Raw genomic sequence first — 19429 nt, forward strand, 5'->3', positions numbered from 1 at the left:
TCACGCCATTCTTGTGCCTCAGCCTCCCGAGTAGCTGGGACTACAGGCGCCCACCACCACGCCTGGCTAATTTTTTGTATTTTTAGTAGAGATGGGGTCTCACCCTGTTAGCCAGAATGGTCTTGATCTCCTGACCTCGTGATCTGCCCGCCTTGGCCTCCCAAAGTGCTGTGATTACAGGTGTGAGCCAGTATTTCCCTGAAAAGCATTTAAAATTCTGTATTGGCAAAAAAATAGCCAGGCGTGGTGGCGGGCACCTGTAATCCCAGCTACTCTGGAGGCGGAGGCAGGAGAATGGTGTGAACCCGGGAGGCAGAGCTTGCAGTGAGCCAAGATCGCGCCACTGCACTCCAGCCTGGGGGACAGAGTGAGATTCCATCTCAAAAAAAAAATAAAATAAAATAAAAAATAAAATTCTGTATTGGGATCTGCAGGTTGATACTTCTCAGCAGACAGCCTCAAGTTTATGAACTAGTGAAGGCTTCCAAGTGAAATAGTAATATCAATAGTTACCTTTTTAAACTCATGTATGTTTGTATGGCATATACTCCATCAGGCTTGTAAATTGTTAACAGCTGAAACTTTATTTTTCCAAGCCTTTGATCAGACATTGGCCCTGGTGAATGCATTTTGGCCTTGTAAAGATTAAAGCTGCTTCTAGAAACTTGTTTCTTTGTGGAAATCTTCTGACCTGCAATTACTAGAGCTAAAATCCTTCATGTTACTTTTGTTCTAATTCGTTTGATACCATGAGTGAGCATCAATTACTTGAAATGAATGAATATGGTGGCACACATCAATCACTTGAATGAATGAATATGTAGTCCCAGCTACTCGGGGGGCTGAGGTGGGAGAATTGCTTGAGCTCTGGCAGTTGAGGCTGCAGTGAGCTATGATTGTGCCACTGCACTCCAGCCTAGGTGACAGAGTGAGACTTTGTCTAAAAAAAAATTTAAGTGTTAAAAAAAAAGTTATCCATATTATTTTCCAGGCTCTATCAAACTTTTATATCATTATCTGTTTTTCTGTATTGCTTTTTATTTTTTAGAGATAGGCTGTCTCCCTGTTTCCCAAGCTGGAGTGCAGTGGCGCAATCCTAGCTCACTGTGTCATCAAACTCCTGGGCTCAAGCTATTCTCCTGCCTCACCTCCCTGAGTAGGCGTGCCACACTGCCTGGCTAATCTTTTGTTCTTTATTTTTTTGTACAGACAGGGCCTTACCCTGTCGCCCAGGGTAGAGTAGGGTAGCACGATCATAGCTCACTTAACTGCAACATAGCTCACTGTAACTGCTGACCTCAAGCCATCCTGCTGCCTGGATTTCCTAAAATTCTGGGATTACAGGTGTGAGCCACCTAGCCAGGCCTGCATTATCTTGTTTAATCTTCATAACAGCCTCTTACAGATCTAACGTATAAGACTTGAATAATTTGCCCAAAGCCACAATAAAATAGTTTGGGAAAACATTTATTTAAAAACTATTTAAGGGCCAGGCGTGGTAGCTCACGCCTATAATCCTAGCACTTTGGGAGTCCGAGGCAGGAGGATCCACTTGAGGCCAGGAGGCCAGGAGTTCAAGACTAGGCTGAGCAAAATAGCAAGACCCCATCTCTATTTTTTAAAATATTTTTATTTAAAAATAAATAAATACTAAGAGTAGGTGTAGCTTCTCTTAAAAAGGTACATTATCAATAATCTGAAATTTCTTTAGCTATAATAGAAACCCTCAGAGTACCTTGTCTCCACTACAGATTTGGTGAGAGAGACATAAATAAGTGCTGAGACTGGGCATGGTGACTCACGCCTGTAAGCCCAGCACTTTGGGAGGCTGAGTCGGGTGGATCACCTGAGGGCAGGAGTTCGAGACCAGCCTGGCCTACATGGTGAAAACCTTGCGTCTACTAAAAATACAAAAATTAGCCAAGTATGGTGGCACGTGCCTGTAATCCCAGCTACTCAGGAGGCTGAGGCAGGAGAAGAGCTTGAAGCTGGGAAGTGGAGGTTGCAGTGAGCTGAGATTGCACCACAGCCTCCAGTCTGGGCGACAGAGCAAGACTCCATCTCAAAAAAAAAAAAAAAAGTGCTGAAACTTATGAAAGAAGGGGAAATGAAAACATATAAACTAATAAAATGAACCTAAAAAGTAACCTTTTTTCTCGTTTGAACCTTCAAAGAACCTTCAAATTCCTCATTTTTTTTCCTGTTTTTCCAGCTCATAACTGAGAGTTGGTACTTGATAGTCTGATATAAAAGCTGTGAATATCTAGGTTATACTAAGTTTTTAGTTCATATATTAAATTTTCCTGAATTTTTTTAATAGGTCACCTTTAAGCATCATTATACTCATTTAGGGGCTGAGAGAGCAGATTCTGAAACTCTAGCTGTCAGTGTCATAAATAAGAATTATTCAACTTGAAAAAATGTTCATTTTATGAAATATATGATTATCTGTTCAAAAATAGTCTTCTTTTTTTTGTTTTTTGAGACGGAGTCTCGCTCTGTCACCCAGGCTGGAGTGTAGTGGCGCGATCTCGGCTCACTGCAAGCTCCGCCTCTCAGGTTCACGCCATTCTCCTGCCTCAGCCTCTCCAAGTAGGTGGGACTACAGGTGCCCCCCACCACGCCCGGCTAATTTTTTGTATTTTTAGTAGAGATGGGGTTTCACCGTGGTGTCGATCTCCTGACCTCATGATCCGCCCGCCTCGGCCTCCCAAAGTGCTGGGATTACAAGCGTGAGCCACTGTGCCCGGCCCAAAAATAGTCTTCTAAAAGCTGTGAAAATCTCTATAAGTTTACTTTTATTCGTTAAACATTAGGTTGTAGGTTGTTACATCTTTGTGGCCAGATGTATCTTATATTCTTGTTCATGCTGAGTTGGCAATGTACCTTGCCCCTTTGTTCCTTTGACTTGTCTATACTGCCATAGATATGTGTGACTACTTCTTTGATAAGGGAGTTACATGGCAATAATCTTTGTCTTCACTTTTGTCAACAAGGCACTGATAGTCTTGTTAGCGGTTGTAAGGTTCAGTAATAGGCAATTTTTCTTTTTTTCTTTTTTTTTTTTTCTGAGACGGAGCCTTACTCTGTCGCCCAGGCTAGAGTGCAGTGGCGCAATCTCGGCTCACTGCAACCTCCACCTCCCAGGTTCAAGCAATTCTTCTGCCTCAGCCTCCCAAGTAGCTGGGATTATAGGCATGCGCCACCACACCCTGCTAATTTTTTTGTATTTTTAGTAAAAACAGGGTTTCATCATATAGGCCAGGCTGGTCCCAAACTCCTGACCTTGTCATCCGCCTGTCTCGGCCTCCCAAAGTGCTGGGATTACAGGCGTGAGCCACGGCGCCCAGCCTAATAGGCAATTTTTCAACTTGATGCTGGAGTATTTAACAGTATTGGTGAAACATTTTGAAAAATTTTGAGCTGAGCGCGGTGGCTCACACCTGTAATTCCAGCACTTTGGGAGGCCGAGGCAGGTGGATTACGAGGTCAGGAGTTTGAGATCAGCCTCCAGCCTGGCCAATATGGTGAAACCCTGTCTCTACTAAAAATACAAAAATTAGCCGGGCGTGGTGGCACGCACTTGTGGACCCAGCTGCTCCCGGAGGCTGAGGCAGGAGAATCGCTTGAACCCAGGAGGCGGAGGTTGCAGTGAGCCGAGATAGTGCCATTGTACTCCAGCCTGGGGGACAAGAGTGAGACTTCATCTCAGAAAAAAAAAAAAAAAGTGTTCCTTCTCGGTCTCCCAAAGTCCTGGGATTATAGGCATGAACCACTGCTCCTGGCCCCCTATTTTTATTTATTTTTATTTATTTATTTATTTATTTAGAGACACAGTCTCGCTCCTGTTGCCCAGACTGGAGTGCAGTGACGAGATCTCAGCTCATTGCAACCTCTGCCTCCCAGGTTCGAGTGATTCTCCTGCCTCAGCTTCCCAAGTAGCTGGGATTACAGGTGCCCACCACCACACCTGGCTAATTTTTTGTATTTTTAGTAGAGATGGGGTTTCACCATGTTGGCCAGGCTTGTCTTGAACTCCTGACCACAGGTGATCCACTATGCCTGGCCCGGCCCTCTATTTTTAGGCTTACTCTAAACTTAGTTGATGTTAATGGAACAGACTATGTTGGTAAACAAAATTAACACAATAGTACAAAATTAATAACATTGAAATTTTATTCATGTTAATTTGTACTAGAATATGACACATGTCCTATTGAATCTAATGATCAGTTAATGAAAAATTAATAAACAGGGCTGACCAGGTACAGTGGCTCACGCCTGTAATCCCAGCACTTTGGGAGGCCAAGACAGGAGGATTACTGGAGCTGCAGAATTCAAGATTAGCCTGGGCAACAAAATGAGACCCCCATCTCTATTTTATTAAAATTTAAAATAATAATAATAAAAACAGGGCAATGTATCTACTCTAGAAGTGATTTAATCCAAATTTTATATTTACCCTGCTTTAATAATTGACAGGTAAGAGGCCTGGTAGGGGAGAGTTAGAAATTTGTAAAATATGGTCCGGGCACAGTGGCTCACGCCTGTAATCTCAGCACTTTGGGAGGCCAAGACGGGCGAATTACCTGAGGTCAGGAGTTTGAGACCAGCCTGGCTAACATGGTGAAACCCTGGCTCTACTAAAAATACAAAAAATTCGCCGGGCGTGGTTTTGCATGCCTATAGTCCCAGCTACTCAGGAGGCTGAGGTAGGGGAATCTCTTGAACCCGGGAGGTGGAGGTTGCAGTGAACTGAGATAGTGCTATCGCACTCCAGCCTGGGCGACAAGAAAGAAAACAGGAAAGCTGGAAAGCAGGAAGGCAGGCAGGCAGGAGAAAAGAAAGAAAGAAAAAAAAAAGGAAGGAAGGGAGGGAGGGAGAGAAGGAAGAGAGAGAAATTTGTAAAATATGCATGTAGATTGAAAAATTGTAAATTTGGGAAGTTAACATGTTTCTGGTAACTCTTTGGTTATTATAATTTAAATGTAAGTTTGGAAGTTACTCAGCTTTGATAAAAGGCTGATTTTGGCCATAGTCTTGAGTTCTTAAGTGACGTGTGAAAAACCAATGTTTCCATAGGTTCTTCTGTACCTCCCTTAGCGAATCCACCTCTGCCTACAACTTTTCAACCAGGAGTTCCTCATGGGCCCCCTCCAGCTGGAGGCCCACCCCCAATAAGGGCCCTCATGCCCCAGACATCATCATATAGAGATGTACCCCAGCCCTCATTTAATTCGGCTGTCAACCAAGAAGGTAAGTGAACCAAGAAACAAAGTCAAATCCTCAAGTTTTGACTTAGGGTAGAAAGATGAATATTAGCTGAATTCTGTGCATTAAAATCACATTTTTTCCAGAAAATCTAGTTCTGGTTAGGGATAGGCTACAGGAATTTACAATTTAAAGTTCCTCAGGAATTCCATTGCCATCTGCTGGGCTGTGACTACCATTGGGAAAAAAGCTCTTAGCATTTTGACACTTTTTTTGTTGCTATGCAGATTTTTAAAAAATCATGGCTATAAAGTCAGGTGGCTTTTGGGGGTGCATGCAAGAGGAGAATTACGACTTTTCTTGACATGATGTTAGAATGTTAGGAATCTCCTTTTAAAATATTGACCCTTTTCATTGAAGATGTATTTTGAGCCGGGTGCGGTGGCTCACGCCTGTAATCCCAGCACTTTGGGAGGCTGAGGCCGGCAGATCACGAGGTCAGGAGATCGAGACCATCCTGGCTAACATGGTGAAACCCTGTCTCTACTAAAAATACAAAAAAATTAGCTGGGTGTGGTGGCAGGCGACTGTAGTCCCAGCTACTCTGGAGGCTGAGGCAGGAGAATGGCGTGAACCTGGGAGGCGGAGCTTGCAGTGAGCTGAGATTGCGCCACTGCACTCTAGCCTGGGTGACAGAGCCAGACTCCGTCTCAAAAAAAAAAAAAAAAAAAAAAGATGTTTTTTGATTGCCACTATTATCGTAAATGTTAGCATATACTTATGAAACTAAATAAAAGTCATTTATACAAGCAGTGGAAAAATACAAGCTTTTGAAATTTGATTTTCCCCTCCCTGGAATCAATGTCAGCTACATGCAGTTTTATATAAGTAATATATTTTAAAGCATCATCTTGGGATGTAATGGAAATAAGAGTGTTCATTTAAATAAGGTATTTTATAAAGTAAGAAATTTGATTTTAGGCTAGGCGCGGTGGCTTACCCCTGTAATCTCAGCACTTTGGGAGGCTGAGGCAGGCGGATCACTTGAGGTCAGGAGTTCGAGACCAGCCTGGCCAACATGGTGAAATCCTGTCTCTACTAAAAATACAAAAATTAGCCAGGTATGCTGGCACATGCCTGTAATCCCAGCTACTTGGGAGGCTGAGGCAGGAGAATTGCTTTTGATTTTAGCAGTAATATAATCGTTGCAGCAAGATGTAGAAATAGGGAAACAGATGAGGGGGTAAAAACATTGCCCATATTCTACTACTGAATACAATCAATATTATCATTTTTGTGTTTTCTTCTAGCATTACATTAAGTATTATAAGTAGGGAAAAGAATAATGTTAGCAATGAGTAACAAGGCCAGGCGTGGTGGCTCATGCCTTCAATCCTGACACTTTGGGAGGCTGAGGTGGGCAGATCACCTTAGGTCAGGAGTTTGAGACCAGCCTGGCCAAGGTGGTGAAACCCCATCTCTACTAAAAATACAGAAATTAAGGCCAGGCGCGGTGGCTCACGCCTGTAATCCCAGCACTTTGGGAGGCCGAGGTGGGCGGATCACCTGAGGTCAGGAGTTCCAGACCAGCCTGGCTAACATGGCGAAACCCTGTCTCTACTAAAAATACAAAAATTACTGGGCATAGTGGTGGGCACCTGTAATCCCAGCTACTCAGGAGGCTGAGGCAGGAGAATTGCTTGAACCTGGGAGGCGGAGGTTGCAGTGAGCCAAGATGGCACGATTTCACTGCAGCCTGGGTGACAAGAGCAAAACTCCATCTCAAAAAAAAAACACCAAATTAGCCAGGAGTGGTGCTGGCTGCCTGTAATCCCAGCTACTCGGGAGGCTGAGACAGGAGAATTGCTTGAACCCGTAAGGCACTCCAGTGTTGCCCATTGCACTCTAGCCTGGGCAAGAGAACAAGACTCTGTCTCAAAAAAAATAAAAATAATAAAAAATAAAAATACAAAAATTATCCAGGCGTGGTGGCGTGTGCCTGTAATCCTAGCTACTCGGGAGACTGAGGCAGGAGAATTGCTTGAACCCGAGAGGTGGAGGTTGCAGTGAGCCGAGATCAAAAGTACTCAAGCCGGGGTGAAAAAGAAAAACAAAGGCTTATTTAAAAAAAAAAAAAAAAAAGAGTATCAAAATGATGAGGCATTTTCTCATTGGTTGCCACAGTATTACTTTGAAAATCAAGTTACATTAAATATTTAAATAAGAAAAAAAATTTTTTTTTTTTTTTGAGAGGGAGTTCCACTCTTGTTGCCCAGGCTGGAGTGCAATGGCGCTATCTCGGCTAACCGCAACCTCTGCCTCCTGGGTTCAAGCGATTCTCCTGCCTCAGCTTCCCAAGTAGCTGGGATTACAGGCATGTGCCACCCCACCCAGCTAATTTTGTATTTTTAGTAGAGACGGGGTTTCTCCATTTTGGTCAGGCTGGTCTCGAACTCCTGACCTCAGGTGATCCGCCCACCTCAGCCTCCCAAAGTGCTGGGATTACAGGCGTGAGCCACTGCGCCCGGCAGAAAAAAAAATTTTTTTTTTTTTGAGACAGAGTGTCACTCTGTCTCCCAGGCTGGAGTGCAGTGGCGCAATCTTGGCTCACTGCAACCTCCACTTCCGGGTTCACGCCATTCTCCTGCTTCAGCCTCCCGAGTAGCTGGGACTACAGGCGCCTGCCACCACGCCCGGCTAATTTTTTTGTATTTTTAGTAGAGACGGGGTTTCACTGTGTTAGCCAGGATGGTCTCAATCTCCTGACCTTGTGATTCGCCTGCCTCAGCCTCCCAAAGTGCTAGGATTACAGGCGTGAGCCACTGCGCCCGGCCCCAGAAAAAAAAATTTTTAAGAGATAGAGTTTACTCTGTCACACAGGCTGGAATGCAGAGGTGCAGGAGGCTACAGCTGCAGCGTCCTGGTCTGCAACTACAGGTGTGTACCACCACACCTGGCTAATATTTTATTTTATTTATTTTTGAGACATAAGTCTCACTCTGTTGTCCAGGCTGGAGTTCTTTTTTCCAGGCTGGAGTGCAGTGGAAGGATCTTGGCCCACTGCAGCTTCCGCCTCCCAGGTTCAAGCGATTCTTGTGCCTCAGTCTCCTGAGTAGCTGAGATTATAGGCATGTGCCACCACAACCTACTAATTTTTGTATTTTCAGTAGAGACAGGATTTTCCCATGTTGCCCAGGCTGGTGTGAACTCCTGAGCTCAAGTGATCTGCCTGCCTTGGCCTCCCAAAGTGCTGGGATTACAGGTGTAAGCGTCCACACCTTGCCTACATTTTTTAACAACTAAAAATAATTCACAATATGCCCAATGTTTTTGTTTCTCCTAAAAGTTTTACTGTGGTTTTCTGTTACAAATTCTGGCTAAAGTCATGTTGGTCTTGAGAACTGGAAAGAAGTTACTGACTTTAAACCATTAAATTTATCTACTTCGTGTTAATACAGCTATTGAAGTTAGCAGTTTTGTACTTAGGTGCTAGAGGTTAATGCTATTCACTGAATTAAGTTTCTTCTATTCCTGAATTAGAGCTCATACTTAGTAGAGGTAACTAGAAATAAATATTTAGTTCTCATAAACAGATGTCCCTGGCATTTGTATTTAATCCTGTATAATTTTGGGAGAAGAGATGTTAAGATTTTAATTCTATTTTAGTGATTGTCCTCTGGACTTAAAGCAGTTGTTCTTATTCATTTATATCATCTTCGTATTAATTTGGATTCCACTCTCTTTGTTAGATATTTTGAAAACAAGGGCTGGGCATGGTGGCTCATGCCTGTAATCCCAGCAGTTTGGGAGGCTGAGGCACATGGATCACGAGGCCAGGAGTTTGAGACCATCCTGGCCAACATGGTGAATCCCTGTCTCTACTAAAATACAAAAAATTAGCCAGGTGTGGTGACGGGTGCATGTAGTCCTAGCTACTTGGGAGGGCTGAGGCAGGAGAATCCCTTGAACCCAGGAGGTGGAGGTTGCAGTGAGCTGAAATTGCGCCACTGCACTCCAGCCTGGGCAACAGAGTGAGACTCCATCTAAAAAAAAAAAGAAAAGAAAGTAAGGTCTTTGTTTCTCATAATTTTACTTTCTTTTTTGTTTGTTTTTTTGAGATGGAGTTTCACTCTGTTGCCCAGGCTGGAGTGCAGTGGCACAATCTTGGCTCACAGCAACCTCTGCCTCCCGGGTTCAAGCAATTCCCCGTCTTAGCCTCCCGAGTAGCTGATTACGGGCACGCGCCACCACACCCCGCTAATTTTTTTTGTATTTTTAGTAGAGACGGGATTTCCCCATGTTGGCCGGGCTGATCTCTAACTCCTGACCTCGTGATCCGCCCGCCTTGGCCGCCCAAAGTGCTGGGATTACAGGGGTGAGCCACTGCACCTGGCTTCTTTTTCTTTAGGTGGTTTTGATTTTGATGATTTTTGTTTCATGGTGTACTGCTCCTTAGAGGTGGTTTTTTTTTTGTTGGTTTGTTTTTTTTTTTTTTGAGACGGAGTCTCGCTCTGTCGCCCAGGCTGGAGTGCAGTGGCGCAATCTCGGCTCACTGCAAGCTCCGCCTCCCGGGTTCACGCGCCATCTCTCCTGCCTCAGCCTCTCCGAGTCGCTGGGACTGCAGGCGCCCGCCACTACGCCCGGCCAAATTTTTTTGTATTTTTAGTGGAGACAGGATTTTACGCCCACGTGGTGTCCAGTTTCTGACCTCATGATCCGCCCGCCTTGGCCTCCCAAAGTGCTGGGATTACAAGCATGAGCCACCGCGCCCGGCCTCCTTAGAGGTTTTTAATGCAGCTCTCACAACTGCTGAAATCTTTCAGATGGTATATAATTTTATAAACTTCATAAAGAACCATCTTTTGCTAGAAGTTGTTTTGCTGGAGTAGGTTTTGAAAAAGCCTTGTTATTTGGGGCTTTGGCTTAGGTACAGTGTAAGGTGAAAAAAGACTCTTTCCAAAGACTCATGTTTCCTTTCCCTGAAGTTGCAGCTAAATTACTTGAAACTATCGTATATGTAAAAACTTGGATTTTCAATGTTTTTAATAGGCTGTGGTTTTAAATTATTTGTTGTTTAGAAAATTATTTAAAATTTTGGATATTAGTTCATATTACAAAAGATTGTAATAATCATTCTAATTAAAATCTTGTTGATGAACTTCCTTCTTAGGTATTACATCAAATACCAATAACGGATCTATGGTGGTCCACAGTAGTTACGATGAGATTGAAGGAGGTGGCTTATTGGGTGAGATGCTATGAAAGTGTTTTTTTTTTAAATCTCTTTTTTCTGATTATAAAAATAATATGTGGTAATTGTAGAAATATATAGGAAACTAAGAGGGAAACTTCATAATCATGTAGCCATAGATACTATTAACTTATTTATTTATTTATTTATTTGGACACAGGGTCTCACTCTGTCACTCAGGCTGGAGTGCAGTGGTGCGATCATGGCTCATGGCAGCCTTAGTCTCCTGGGCTCAAGCAGTCCTCCCACCTCAGCCTCCTGAGTAGCTGGGGCTATAGCCACGTGTCACCATGCCCAGCTTTTTGTTTTTGTTTTTGTTTTTTGAGACTGAGTCTCGCTCTGTTGCTCAGGCTGGAGTGGCAAGATCTTGGTTCACTGCAGCCTCTGCCTCCCGGGTTCAAGTGATTCTCCCACTTAAGCCTCCCAGTTAGCTGGTATTAGAGGCACCCGCCACCACACCCTGCTAATTTTTGTATTTTTAGTAGAGACAGGATTTCACCATGTTGGCCAGGCTGTTCTCTAACTCCTGACCTCAAGTGATCTGCCCGCCTCAGCTTCCCAAAATGCTGGGATTATAGGCATGAGCCACCATGCCCAGGCCCTGGCTAATTTTTGTATTTTTTGTAGAGGCAGGGTTTCACCATGTTACCCAGGCTGGTCTTGAATTCCCGGGCTCCAGCGATCTGCCCATTTTGCCTCCCAAAGTGCTGGGATAATAGGTGTGTGCCACAACATCTGGCTCTATTATTTAACATTTTTTATTTCTATGCATTAGATTTTTTGTTAAGTTTTTCTTCCTGTCAGAATTGGGATCATGGATTTATTATTATTATGTTTTTTTTTTTTTTTTGAGACGGAGTTCCGCTCTGTCACCCAGGCTGGAGTGCAGTGGCACAATCTCGGCTCACTGCAAGCTCCGCCTCCCGGGTTCACGCCATTCTCCTGCCTCAGCCTCTCCGAGTAGCTGGGACTACAGGCGCCCGCCACCACGCCCGGCTAATTTTTTGTATTTTTAGTAGAGACGGGGTTTCACCGTGGTCTCGATCTCCTGACCTCGGGATCCACCCGCCTTGGCCTCCCAAAGTGCTGGGATTACAAGCGTGAGCCACCGCGCCCGGCCTATTATTATGTTTTGACTATAGAGTACTTTTAGGATTTTTGTTTTTTTTTTTTTGAGACAGGGTCTCTGTCACCCAGGCTCAAGTGCAGTAGCACCCTTATAGCTCACTGCAGCCTCAAACTCCTGGGCTCGTGCCATCTTCCACCTCACCCTCCCTGAGTAGCAGGGACTACAGGCATATGGTACCATGCCAGGCTAGTTTTTTTTTTATTTTTGTGGAGATGGGGGGGGTGGGTCTCAATATATTGCCTGGGCTGGTCCCAAACCCTTGGCTTGAAGAGATCCCTCCTGCCTTGGTTCCCCGATTTGCTGGGATTACAGGCGTGAACCACCTCACACGGCCCATTTAGGATTTTTTTTTTTTTTTTTTTTTGTGAGGGATTCTTGCTCTGTCGCCCACATTGGAGTGCAGTGGTGTGATCTTGGCTCACTGCAACCTCCAACTCCCTGGTTCAAGCGATTCTCCTGCCTCAGCCTCCGGAGTAGCTGGGATTACAGGCACGTGCCACCACGCCCAGCTAATTTTTGTATTTTTAGTAGAGGTGGGGTTTAACCACGTTGGCCAGGATAGTCTTGATCTCCTGACCTTGTGATCCACCTACCTTGGCCTCCCAAAGTGCTGGGATTACAGGTATGAGCCACCTCACCCTTCCAGGATGTTTTAATTAAAGTTGTTTTGAATTAAAATTTTAGTCTGAATACAAAATTTAGTACATGATATGAAAGTAAATTATTCTTTTGTTTTGTTGGTTTTGTTTTTGTTTTTGTTTTGAGACAGAGTTTCCCTCTGTCATCCAGGCTGGAGTGCAGTGGGCACAATCTTGGCTCACCTCCACCTCCTAGAGTCAAGCGGTTCTACCACCTCAGCCTCCCAGGTAGCTGGAACTACAGGCGCATGCCACCACAACTGGCTAATTTTTGTACCTTTTAGTAGTGATGGGATTTCACTATGTTGGCCAGGCTGGTCTCGAACTCCCGACCTCAAGTGATCTGCCCACCTCAGCCTCCCAAAGTGCTGGGATTACAGGCATGAGCCACCACACCCAGCCGATATGAAAGTAAATTAACTGTGCAAACTAGTTTTTGTGTCTACTGCTATAGTATAAAATATTAACTAGTGTAAATCTATTAACAAGATTTTTGGCTGGGCACAGTGGCTCATGCCTGTAATCCCAGCACTTTGGGAGGCCAAGGTGGGCAGATCACCTGAGGTCAGGAGTTTGAGACCAGTCTGACCAACATAGTAAAACCCCATCTCTACTAAAAATACAAAAATTAGCTGGTGTGGTGGCACACGCCTGTAGTCCCAGCTACTCGAGAGGCTGAAGCAGGAGAATTGTTTGAACCCGGGAGGTAGAGGTTGCAGTGAGCCGAGGTTGTGTCACTGCATTCCAGTCTGGGCGACAGAGTGAGATTCTATCTCGAAAAATAAAATGATAAATACATAGATTTTAATCATTGCTATTACTTTGTTACTGGTGTTTGTCTTAGTTTACAAATTTGATAAATGAAAGTATTAAATTATCCAAAGAATTTTGGAGTTATAATACCTATAACTTATTAGATTTATGTGTTGATTTAAAACATTCTGGGCCAGGCGTGGTGGCTACACCTGTAATCCCAGCCTGGACAACATGGTGAAGTCCTGTCTCTACAAAACATATAAAAACATCAGCCAGGCATGATGGCACACACCAGTCATTCCAGCTACTTGGGAGGCTGACACAGGAGGATCACGTGAACCCAGGAGGTTAAGGCTGCAGTGAGGTGTGATTGCGCCACGGCACTGCAGCCTGGGCAATACAGAGACCCTTTCTCCAAAAAAAATGTTTTTTTTTTTTTAATAAATAAATCAAGTATTCTGGAGTATAAAATAGAACTTAAAAGTTACCTTGTTTCTAGCAACACCACAGCTTACTAACAAGAATCCCAAAATGAGCCGAAGTGTTGGATATTCATATCCCTCCTTACCGCCTGGTTATCAGAACACAACACCACCTGGTGCAACTGGAGTACCACCCTCTTCCTTGAATTACCCAAGTGGGCCACAAGCCTTTACTCAGGTAAACTGTTTGGGATTTTCTTTAACCTATTTCTCCATTTGGTTTAAACTGTATACACATGAAGAAAGTTTTAGGAAGATATATTATACATTTTTATAACCAATTAGAATAATAATGTATATTTTATAAAGCCTTTGTCTTTATACATTTTTCCAGAACCAAAAGATTGGCCAAGAGATCTAGATTACACTTTTGTTATTTACAGAGAAATTAACCACTTCCCTACACACTTAATAAAAGTTACTTACTTTAAAATTATATATCTGTAGACTCCCTTAGGTGCTAATCATTTAACCACAAGCATGAGTGGATTAAGTCTACAACCAGAGGGTCTAAGAGTTGTCAATCTTCTTCAAGAAAGAAACATGCTTCCAACAACACCTTTGAAGCCTCCAGTTCCAAATTTGCATGAAGACATCCAGAAACTCAACTGTAACCCAGAGTAAGGCTTCAGATGTGACATTATGCATGTCCGAAAAGTTTTCTAGTGTTTTGCATAACACATCAGGTGTTATGAATAAGCTGTACAAATTATTAATTTATGAAAGTTCTAGATACAAAAGATAGAACTCTTACTTGTTTACTTAATCGAGATTTGAAAAGTCCTGTGTTAAGAAATAGGGATGTAACTCCTGAACTGATTTTGTTCTTATCAGCTCTAATGAGATTATGATATTCATTATCATTATGGTGGTTACATTCTTTCTTCAAAATCCAAAGTGCAGGGATTTGATTCTACATAATCCTTTATTTGCTCTCATTTAAAATTAATTTCATAACAAACATAATACCTTTTCTTCCTAAAAACTTACCATAAGCTTAAATATATACAATCAATAATTTCTGATAAATTAAATTTGGTACCTTTAAATTGTATTTAGAATCTTCAGCAAAACTGAACTTTTAAATAATAGACTTTGCAATTTGGGCCATCACCCAAGTTTAATTTAATTCCAGTGTCAACTAGACTTACAAAACAAAAAATAAGTCATTTGATAGTTTAGACTGTTTTACACACAAGCCAAGAAGAGACTATATTTTAGTTATAGGATAACCATCCACTCTAGTTCTGCATAGGACTTAGATTTAAATATTTAAATGGGATAAAATTTTAGAGACTCTATTGAAATATTTCATCTGTAATCTGATCCAATATTAAAATGTATACCTTTTAAACGTTTGTTGTTGTTTTGTTCAAAAATAATCATAGCAGCAACTGATACATACTTTTTACTTTGATATAGGTTATTTCGATGCACGCTGACTAGCATTCCTCAGACGCAGGCCTTATTGAATAAAGCCAAACTTCCTTTGGGGCTGCTGCTTCATCCTTTCAAAGACTTAGTGGTATGTTTCGTTTCTTTTCTTTTCTTTTCTTTTCTTTTCTTTTCTTTTCTTTTCTTTTTTTGAGACGGAGTCTCCCTCTGTTGCCCAGGCTGGAGTGCAGTGATGCGATCTCGGCTCACTGCAATCTCTGCCCTCCATGTTCAAGCGATTTTCCTGCCTCAGCCTCCCTAGTAGCTGGGATTACAGGTGCCTGCCACCGCGCCTGGCTAATTTTTGTATTTTTAGTAGAGAGGGGATTTCACCATCTTGGCCAGGCTGGTCTTGAACTCCTGACCTCGTGATCCACCTGCCTTGGCCTCCCAAAGTGCTGGGATTACAGGCGTGAGATGCCGCACCCAACTCTTTTTTTTTTTTTTTTCCCGGAGCTGGGTCTCACTGTCGCCCAGACTGGAGTGCAGTGGCAAGATCTCGGCTCACCGCAATCTCTGCCTCCCAGGTTCGGGCGATTCTCTTGCCTCAGCTTCCTAAGTAGCTGGCATTACAGGCATCTGCTACCACACCCACCTAATTTTTGTATTTTTAGTAGAGATGGTGTTTCACCATGTTGGCCAGACTGGTCTCGAACTGACCTCAAGTGATCTGCCCACCTCCCAAAGTGCTGGGATTTATAGGCCTGAGCCACTACACCCAGCCTCTTTAGTGAAGGTAAATGTCTTTTGTGCAAAATTATCTTGGTGGTGAAAATTTTCTGCAGTGATGCAAGAATTACATACAGAATTTGTTTGATCTATCTTTAGGAAGTTGATGATTGACAGATTACTTACAATTCAACCAAAAATTTTATTACTAAACATTTTCAAATACTAGGTGTAAAGTAAGTATATTGCTGGAAAATTCAAAAAGTACTGAATAGAATAGAGGTACTGAGAGAAACTAAATAAATGAATCATACTATTTTAATAGGTCGTGAATTATTTACCCATTAAAGTACTTTACCCTAGTCTCCCTGTTCTGCCATCCTTGCAGTAAAATTTGTTATTTTAAAAAGTTGTTTTAAGCCAGACATGGTGGCTCATGGCCTGTAATCCCAGCACTTTTGGAGGCCAAGGTGGGAGAATTGCTTGGGTCTAGGAGTTCAAGACCAGCCTAGTCCTGGCTACTCAGGAGGCTAAGGTGGGAGGATCACTTGAGCCCAGGAGGTTGAGGCTGCAGTGAGACATGATTGTACTACTGCACTCCAGCCTGGGTGACAGAGTGAGACCCTGTATCCAAAAAGAAAAGTTATTTCAAAAGAAGAAAGAAACTGATCTACCTTTGTCCTAAAGCTGTGTGGCCACATACTCTTGAGGATTGCTAACTTTCCCAAAACACACCTTCTTTTGGTAATAGGATTTTTTTGGTGGTGATAGAATTTTATTGACTGTATTGATTTTTTTTTTTTTTTTTTGAGAAGCAGAGTCTTAACTATGTTGCCCAGGATTGGGTATGAGATCCTTATCTTAAAAAAAAAAAGATAAAGGCCAGGTGCAGTGGCTCACACCTGTAATCTCAGCACTTTGGGAGGCTGAGGCGGGCAGATCACCTGAGGTCAGGAGTTCAAGACCAGCCTGGCCAACGTGTTGAAACTCGTCTCTACCAGAAATAGAAAATTTAGCCAAGCATGGTGACGCACACCTATAATCCCAGCTACTGGGGAGGCTGAGGCAAGGGAATCGCTTGAACCCGGGAGGTGGAGGTTGCAGTGAGCTAGGATCCCACACTGCACTCCAGCCTGGGCAACAGAGTGAGACTGCCTCAAAAAAAAAAAAAAAAAGATAAATAAATAAAACCTTTTTTTAAAGATGAGATGCTATGTCACTTTGTTGTCCAAGGCACTGGCTCTCAGTTAAGTTGATCAGTGTTCACCTGTCTCAGGGTTTCTGATAAATCAAAACAAATCTCCCCACATCTGATAGTCTTACAAAGACCCTTCCCATGTATTTACTGTTATTTATTTATTTATTTATTAGAGACCGGGTCTCTCGTTGTCACCCAGGTTAGAGTGCAGTTCCATGATCATAGCTCACTGCAGCCTTGAACTCTTGGGCTCAAGCAGTCCTCCTGCCTCAGCCTCCAGACAGAGTAAGTGGTACTGTAGGCACTGGCCACTATACCCAGCTAAGACTTTAGAACTTTTAATATGTAGGATAAACTTTAACTAGGAGTGTAATTCCAAAGTTTAATTGATTATTTAAATTAACCTCACCTTACTTTATTACAGTTGAGAACTAAGTAAGCTTCTTAATGTAACATCAACAAACTTTGTAATAGTTTCATTGGTCATATATTTTAGAATGTTGATTTTTTTTTCTTTGCCATTTATGCCAAAAGTACGTTGTAAATTTACCATCTTGGTTTTATTTTTTTAACTTATTATTTATTTATTTAAAAACTCTTTTTTTTTTTTGGTAGAAATGGGCTGTTGCTGTGTTGCTCAGGTTGGTCTCTAGCTCCCGACCTCAAGTGATCCTCCTGCTTTGGCCTTCCAAAGCACTGGGATATTTTTATTTTTATTTATTTATTTTTTTCCGAGATGGAGTCTTGCTGTGTTGCCCAGGCTGGAGTACAGTGGCGTAATCTTGGCTCACTGCAACCTCCGCCTCCCAGGGTTGAAGCAATTCTCCTGCCTCAGCCTCCCAAGTAGGTGGGATTGTAGGCACCCACCACCACGCCCAGCTAATTTTTGTATTTTTAGTAGAGACGAGGTTTCACCACGTTGGCCAGGCTGGTCTTGAACTCCTGACCTTGTGTTCCACCCGCCTTGGCCTCCCAAAGTGCTGGGATTACAGGCATGAGCCACCACGCCCAGCCTATTTTTATTTTTAAAATAGAGACAGGGTCTTACTTTCATGGCCAGGTTGGTCTCAAACTCCTGGCTTCAAGTAATCCTCCTGCCTCGGCCTCCCACCAGGGTGCTGGGATTTTAGACATAGGTGTTAGCCACTGTGCCTGGCCTGCTATTTTGGTTTCACAATGTGAGTGTTTAATGAGGAAAAAAATGCTTTTTAAATTTTTATTTTATTTTTTTTTTGAGACCGGGTCTTGCTCTGTTGCCCATGCTGGAGTGCAGTGGCTCAATCATGGCTCACTGCAGCCTTGACCTCCCAGGCTCAAGTGATCCTCCCACTTCAACCCAACGCACCACACTGGGCTAATTTTTTAAATCTTTTGAGAGGGTCACGTTTCACTATGTTGCCCAGGCCGATCTCAAACTCCTGGCCTCAAGCAATCATTCCGCCTTGGCTCCCAAAGTGCTGGAATTACACATGTGAGCCACTGTGCCCAGCCAGTAATTTTTTTTTTAAGACAACTTTTAATGAGAATGGTCTTGGAGCAAAATAGTAGGGTTTAAAATTAATACATTTCAACTACATGGTTTTTGTGTATGGCAGTTTAGATACATCTTGTATTCTAGGTTTTCTCTAAAATGATAATATCCCAACAGTTATTTAGACAGGATGGATTCATGCTTATGTTTTCAACATGATGATTATTGCCTTTAAAAATTTAATTCTGTTTTTTTTTTTTTTTTTCCAGCAATTACCTGTGGTTACCTCCAGTACAATTGTGAGATGCCGTTCATGCAGGACATACATCAATCCTTTTGTCAGCTTTCTTGATCAAAGGAGATGGAAGTGTAACTTATGTTATCGAGTCAATGATGGTATGGGATGCTTTTTTGAAACATTTAAACATTTCTACTTGCATTGTAGGGAAATCAGATGATACAAATGCACAGTTAAAAAAAAAACCCTTTTATTTACCTGTAGTCAATCCTTCCACTCAGAGAAAACTATGGGTAACTTTTTTCTGTGCATTTATATTTATAAATAAATTTAATTATTTTTTAAGCAAAAAATAATGATAGTATTACATGGATATCCCATTTTTACATTGTATTGGGTATATAATAAGTGGTATATTTCATGGTATTACTTAAGCCAGGAATTTAAGAAACATTTTTATTTAGAAATTGTCCCACGCCTTTTCTCTAGGCTGAAAAAAAATAAGTCCACAGAATAGCTGCCCAATTCATTCACTGCTGAATGAAGGGAGGTAGGCAGTGCTAGAAGGTTAGTTGAATGTAGTTTTCTCAGTAATTGAGGAGGAGGAGTTTTCTCTCAGTAACTATGTCACAGTTTTTATTTGAGGAATATAATGTAATCAACAGGGTTCTCTTAGGGTTAGAGAAGGAAATGGGTATGCCAGTATCCACAGTGTCTGAAAGATTTGAGAAATAGAGGAATATAAGAGTTTTGTTTTTGTTTTTGTTTTTGAGATGGAGTCTCACTCTGTTGCCCAGGCTTGAGGGCAGTGGCGTGATCTTGGCTCACTGCAACCTCTGCCTCCCAGGTTCAGGCGATTCTCCTGCCTCAGCCTCCTCAGTAGCTGGAATTACAGGCATCCGCCGCCACGCCTGGCTAATTTTTATATTTTTAGTAGGGGCAGAGTTTCACA

The 19429-nt window shown here is 42.5% G+C and overlaps 1 protein-coding gene across 4 annotated transcripts in view; it reads left to right on the top strand.

The window, feature by feature from the left end:
• SEC24A (SEC24 homolog A, COPII coat complex component) overlaps nucleotides 1–19429 on the top strand; it is a 79585-nt gene that overhangs the window by 14665 nt on the left and 45491 nt on the right. For 3 of the 4 annotated variants that reach the window (XM_032157935.2, XM_032157938.2, XM_058441220.1), the window contains exons 3-8: nucleotides 5083–5256; nucleotides 10382–10459; nucleotides 13485–13645; nucleotides 13915–14087; nucleotides 14890–14992; nucleotides 18509–18635. In XM_032157935.2, coding sequence (XP_032013826.1) covers nucleotides 5083–5256; nucleotides 10382–10459; nucleotides 13485–13645; nucleotides 13915–14087; nucleotides 14890–14992; nucleotides 18509–18635 — 816 coding nt within the window. The remainder of the gene's footprint in view (nucleotides 1–5082; nucleotides 5257–10381; nucleotides 10460–13484; nucleotides 13646–13914; nucleotides 14088–14889; nucleotides 14993–18508; nucleotides 18636–19429) is intronic. The other variant, XM_032157936.2, reaches the window with a different exon arrangement.

Source organism: Hylobates moloch, unplaced genomic scaffold (genome assembly GCF_009828535.3).
Source record: "Hylobates moloch isolate HMO894 unplaced genomic scaffold, HMol_V3 SCAFFOLD_6, whole genome shotgun sequence".
Taxonomy (NCBI): domain Eukaryota; kingdom Metazoa; phylum Chordata; class Mammalia; order Primates; family Hylobatidae; genus Hylobates; species Hylobates moloch.